The 6,588-nt window shown below is 41.5% G+C and overlaps 1 protein-coding gene across 1 annotated transcript; it reads right to left on the bottom strand.

Moving 5' to 3' along the window:
• Positions 1-2,824: 2,824 nt before the first annotated feature.
• LOC307020040 (zinc finger MYM-type protein 1-like) lies at positions 2,825-5,906 on the bottom strand. The gene is made up of 4 exons (XM_079651130.1): positions 5,882-5,906; positions 5,685-5,792; positions 5,362-5,409; positions 2,825-5,136 (listed from the first exon to the last, which is right to left on the bottom strand). The coding sequence occupies exon 4, from the start codon at positions 5,042-5,044 to the stop codon at positions 2,861-2,863; it is 2,184 nt and encodes a 727-aa protein (XP_079507256.1). The 5' UTR covers positions 5,045-5,136; positions 5,362-5,409; positions 5,685-5,792; positions 5,882-5,906; the 3' UTR covers positions 2,825-2,860.
• Between the last annotated feature and the right edge of the window lie 682 nt (positions 5,907-6,588).

Below are 6,588 nucleotides of genomic sequence, written 5' to 3'. Positions count from 1 at the left end.
TGAGGGAAAGGGCTGGGAAGACCAGGTGAGGGAAGTGAGCTGATTACAAGGGCCTGGAGGAAGGCGAGATCTGAAATGACAGGAGAGTTTAGATGAGCCAAACCAAACAAACAATAATAGATGTGTCTAACTTGTGACATTTGGGAATAATGGATATCTTATAAAACTTCACGGCAATCCATGAAAAAGTTGTTGAGATTATTACTGTAAATCTGGACTAAAGTTATCCCTCCACAATGTAAGGATAACTAAAACATAGATATGTTTACCTTATGAAATTATAACCAGATTCCACCTTTAAACTTCAAGGTGTTGTATTTTTCACTCACTGCTGATGGGGGTATTGGGTGTACAGCACATGCTGCTGGTACTGAATACTAAACCATGCATATCAGTGTGACAGTCTTTTCTTTTTTAACTTTTTAATTATTGTATCATTTCATGCATACATATACATTAGTTCTCCGAGATACAAACTTATTTGCCCGCACATTATAAAAAACAACAAGGAAAAACAAATACCATACATTAGTAAATAAAAAATAAAAAAGTATTGATTGATAAATACAACGAAAAAATACTGAATAATTTTACACTATATTATAATTTTTTTAATTATAATAATAGTTATTACAAGTATTATTATTATTATTATAGAGATGGAAGCTACGGAGCCCTGGAGGGTTCATAGAAAGAAAAATAAATAAAACGTGGCCACGTTTTACTTTCTCGTTCGCACGAGATACCTTCTCGTGCACACGCTTTAGTTACTCAAGCTTGCGCACGAGTTACTCAAGCGTGTGCACGAGTCACTCAAGCGTGCGCACGAGTTAATAAAGCGTGGCCTCGTTTTGTGTGTGCGTTCGCACGTGTGTGTGTGTTTGTGTGGGGTGGGGTGGGGTGGGGGGCGGCATTTGTTTACGATAGTATCGTTCGTTCCGGTGTACTCCGGCAGGGCTATCACATCGAGATTAAGATTAAACGAATTTCTTTCACTTGGGAATACACATATAACTATGGAGAACCAGATTTGTGTAAATTACTGTTCGTGGTCATTTGAAAACAAATGCCGGTGGTGTCGGACACACACAAACACACCGAACACGCACACACCGCGGAGCTGAGCGTGCACACACACACACACACACACACACACACACACACACACACACACACACACACACACACACACACACACACACACGATGCGCCCCGGTGACAGGACATCTCCTTCATAAAACGAGTCGGAATACTCTGGTAGTTCGATGTGTGTAGAGGTGTGTGTGGTTAAACGTAGCAGCCTCGATCTCTATTCAGCGGTTCTAATGAAGGGAAACACAATGAAGTAAACAGTAAAAGGCACAGCTCTTTGCAGCTGGTGCTGCTCTTCTCAGATTCTGCTGAGTTACACGTTACTGCCTCCAGAGCCCTGTACTACGGAGCCAGTTCAACAGACCCTGGATATGTTCGATTTACCCGGCTTAACTAACCCTAACAAACGCAATGTCGATAAGCGGTCCTACGAAGCTGGTTATCGACTCAGTAAATCAACCAGGGTTTCTCTGACCGGCTGAGAGCGCGTTCACGTGAAAGGGACGGGGTTAGCAACATTTGACCAATCACAAACATGGAGACGCGTGCTGACAGCGCAGCCTCATACTTCATGAATGAATAGTGTAAATAGCGAATCCTGCTTCGTAGCACAGGCCACTGGTGCCACAGAGATTTCATAAAGTGAAGGAGGTTTTCCTTCTATAAAACAGCTGTGGGCAGCAGATACTGTGAGTCACGGACAGGAATCCCACCATTTAAATAAAACAAGGCCAAGCTTTATTAACTCGTGCGCACGCTTTATTAACTCGTGCGCACGCTTTATTAACTCGTGCGAACGAGAAAGCAAAACGTGGCCACGTTTTATTTATTTTTCTCTCAATGAACCCTCCAGGGCTCCGTAGGAAGCTTATGGCAGAACATGAATAGAAAAAGGGTTATGTCTTCATAATAGTTTCCTTTAATCCACTACATAATAAAACATACCTTCTCAAGTTTCAACATTTCAAAAAGCACACAAAAAATAAAAGTACATTGGCAATACTTGAGCATGGACAACATATAAAAATCACATTCCATCGCAGGGCCGGCCCTAGACTTTTGGGGGCCCTAAGCAAGATTTTGTTTGGGGGCCCCCCTCACTCTAGCGCGTTCTCACTACACACAACACGGAACCAACTTTTGTCTTATGATGTTAGTATGAGCACACATATTGTACAAATAAGCATGTAAACACTAAAGTGGGACCTGAGAAGAGCAGCACAGTCTTTAAATTGACTACAAATAACTACCTAGGCTATAACTAATGACTATATAGACTCAGTGAACAGAAATATAGAAACTCCTCAGTCCTCAGTGACATATGTTTTGTTGTTGTGGCTCTGAGTCTGTACTCCAGCACATTAGATTTGAAATGAAACAAGGACTATGAGGTTAAAGTGCATACTGTGACCAAGTATTAAATATGACTACTTTGTTGAAGTGTATGTTAATTTGTCCAATATTACATTTGATCCCCCATTTTAGGGGATCAAAAGTACTCTGACAAATGAACATAAACTTGAATAAAGTAGTCATATCAGATAGCACTGATGAACTGACAGTACAGAATAAAAAGACTGACAAAGTGACCATCACTGTTCAAAGATAGATATTTTTAATAAAAAACACTCAACACTAAATAGAATATATAAATAGATCCAAAAATACCTTTAAAGGATTAAATAATATGTGCAAAACAAACTGCTTAACAATGAAATGAAATCTAAAAAAACAAATGCAAATACAAATGTTCCTCTCGTACGTACAGTCAGAATTGTTCTCTTCTTGCTTTCCTGGAGGCAAAGTCATTGATGACCTGATCATAGGAGATCTGGCTGCCAATCTGGTGGTTTATGCTGATTATTGCCATTCCACTCAGGCGATCCTGGGCCATGGAGGACCTCAAGTATGTTTTTATCAGTTTGAGCTTCGAGAAGCATCTCTCTGCGGACGCCACTGTCACTGGAAGGGTACAGGCTATTCTCAGCGCTATCCAAAGATTTGGATAGATCTCACACAGCTCGTTTTCATTTAAGAAGGTGAGCATCTCCAATGTGGTCATATCTTCTTTGGGAAGCTCTGGAAGGCTTTGCATCTCCATGGCTAGCTCTCTCCAGTCAACGTCTGCCTCTTCGCCACAGGTCAATGTTTTTCCCAGCAGGGCACATTGGTCTGTAAGTGACTCATCATCCAGATTATGGAAGTTGTGAAGCACTCCAAACTTGTCTCTTACTTCCCCCAGGGACTTGAATCTGTCCTCCAAAGACTGGATGCCACAGTCCACCACAACATTAAAGAATCCTGTTTCCAGTCTCGTCATGGCATCAGCCACTGCCTCGTCAGCTGCCTCGTAGGCAAAATGCCTCTTTTTGCTCCGCAGCCTCTTTTCTTTCAGCACTGCCTCAACATTCATATTTCCACAGAGCTCTTTTGCTGTGGCCTGAGCATCTGTGAACCCAGTGGCCCTGTAGGTTACCAGCGATGCTTTGGTTTTGTCTAAGAGACTGACCGCAACATCCAGCTGCATGTTGACAGACTGAAGGAGCTTGCTAACTGTATTGATCTTTGACAGAATATCATACCAGACAACAGTGCAGATTTGGAATCTAAATGATCCAATTTCTTCTGCCAGGGATTGGGCCTCAATTCTGACCATGAGATCATTTGCGTTTTCCCTCACCTCTAGCAAAGCCTCCCTGACCTTATCCGTTTGGTAGCGCAACGGCTCGATGCTATTCACTCTGCTCTCCCACCGCGTCTCACTCCAGGACTTGAGAGTGATGTCCACATGTTTTTTCAGGATGGTCCACCTCTGGGGAGAACCTGAAAACAAGGTGTACAGCTTCTGAACATTACCAAAGAAGCAAGTAGCATCTATTGATCCTTTGGCTGAATCCGCCACCATCAAATTCAGTGTGTGGGCTGCACAAGGAACATACAGAGCTCGAGGATTCTTCTCCAACAGCCTGGCTTGCACCCCTTTATTTCTGCCCTTCATGTTTGCACCATTGTCATAGGATTGTCCTCTGCAGTCCTCAAAGGGGATCTTCAGCTCCTCCAGGCTGTTCAAAATGAGTGTAGACAAACCAAGCCCTGTGGATGCAGGGGCTATGATGAACCCCAGAAAGTGCTCCCTGATCTCAGTCCTTTTCTTCACACTCACTGTTCGAATCACAACAGTCATCTGCTCCTGGTGGCTGACGTCTGGGGTGCAATCCAAAATGATGGCAAAATACTTGGACTCTTTGATTTCAGCCACCATTGCTGCAAGTATTGTGTCACTGATACAGGACATGAGTTCATTTTGGATTGTTTTACCCAAGTATGTAGTGTAATTTCCTCCACTGTCAATGCGTCTGATGTGTTCTTTCAGAACAGGGTCAAACTTGGCAATTAGCTCAACTTCTTTGAGGAAATTCCCGTTGTTGTGGTTATGCAGGGTGTCAACAGTCCCTCTAAGTCCCAGGTTCCTCTCTGCTAGAGATTGGATGATGGAAACCAACCGAATGAGCACCTCTCTCCACCTCTTCTTCTCTGCCTCCAGGAGGTACAACTCTGTTTTGTCTATTGTCTTCCCTTTTCTAAGACGGAGCTCTAGTTCCTTCCAAGTCAACACACTTTTCACATGATCTGGGCTGTTGTCGTGTAGCTTCAGTAATGCGCCAATATTCACCCAGTCCTGTTGTCCCTCTGTTATGAGCTTTAATGATTTCTTGGAAAACAACTTGCAGCAAAAGCAGTAGACTGAATCATTGTTCTTGGAGTATATTAACCAGCTTCGCTTAACTTTCTCACCATTTACAAGTGTTCTAAACATGTAATGATAATGAAAGCTTCTGTTGTTTGGTGTTTTCGGGAATACAAAATCTCTGTCCACCTGTACTGGCCCCCTAATCACCAGATCTGTACGTACGTGATCGTTAAGTACTGATGGCCACCCAGTTGGATCCATTGGTGAACCAGAGAGAAAAGGAGTAGAAGTTACAGAGGTAGGTGTAGTAGGCGTAATGGTACTGCTCTCAACTTCAATGGGTACAGAAATACCTATAGGGAAATTAATTTTAAAAAATAAGTTTTTGTTACTTGACATGTTTACAAGTTGATGTTCCTGGCAATGAACAACACAGTTGAATGATTGAACACAATAGTAATAATAATATTCATAATAATAATAATAATAATAATAATACCATGATTGATTGGACATATAGTGCTTTGCTTTTCTTGACAAACAAAGTTAAGGTCTCTTTGATGTAGGCCTAAACTTACCAGCATTGTCAGAGGTGGTTTCTTCAGTGATGGAAGTTGATGGAACTGCTATGGAATAAAGAAGTATATCATTGTTTAATATATGACTATAGGACTGTCTCTAGATCAGCTGTCTTTTCACCACTATGGCGCTGCTTTTGAGATAGCTCCAAAGTGCTGATCCAGAATCAGTCCTTAAAAACAGGTATCATCAAACTCCTGCCCCATGCATGACAGATATTTATTATAAGCAATGAACAGCGAGCTTGCTCAATAGAACTTCGACAAATGGCAATTGTAGCTAGCTCTATGGGCTTAATCTATACACTTAACACATCATTTACCAGCATTGTCTGAGGCGGTTTCTTGGATGACATCGGAGTCACTGGTGCCAACAGCTGACCTTGTGGTTTCACATTCACCAACAGCAGCGGTGGAGGTTGATTGACCTGCTATGGAATAAAGAAATATATGATTCGTAATGTAATGACTTAATATTCCAAATTCAGAAAGCTCTCACTTTGGGCCCATTTGAACTCACCAACAGTGTCCTCAGTGGACGTTGTGGTGTGTGCTGGCACCTGCTGTGGGCTTCCAAAGTACTTCAGAAGTGCTCCTGAGGAGAGTATGTTACAGAGTTAAGCTTTATGGAAACAGACTTGAAATGGAACATCAAATGGAACATACTAGCTTTATATAGCTAATTCAATATTCAGCCAATGAATACTTGCATTTACATGAACTTAGAACCCACACAATGATGTTTGGATAGTTCGATAGATAGATAGATAGATAGATAGATAGATAGATAGATAGTACTTTATTAATCCCAGGGGAAATTGGTTTACTTGGTCAAAATATGAAACAAGCACATATACCTAGCTAACATTAGCTACGAGTGTGACTTGCTGCCTGAGCTAAACTTTTCTAAAGTAAATTAATCAGTAACGTTAATAGCATCGCATTATTCTACAGAAAGGCTGAGATAATAATGATAACTTGGCTAGTTAGCTAGCTGTAACGTTAGGTAGAAAGTAAGTAGTAGTAGTAAGTAAGTTAGAATACTCCCAAATCCAAGTTATCCAACTATTGTTAGTGGGACACAGGACAGGAGACAGAGCCATAATATGAAGTTACATACCTTTATTGTCTTGCCTTTTTTCTTCATTAAGTTTTCTATTTTTTCGTTTTTGATCACCAGAGGCGTATGTCCTTTTTTTGCCAGACATCATGCAAACTGAAGGCACC

The sequence above is a fragment of the Notothenia rossii genome (assembly GCF_949606895.1).
Source record: "Notothenia rossii genome assembly, chromosome: 9".
Lineage (NCBI taxonomy): Eukaryota > Metazoa > Chordata > Actinopteri > Perciformes > Nototheniidae > Notothenia > Notothenia rossii.
Note: the sequence above shows the minus strand (reverse complement) of the source record. Positions and strands in the feature narration are given on the sequence as shown.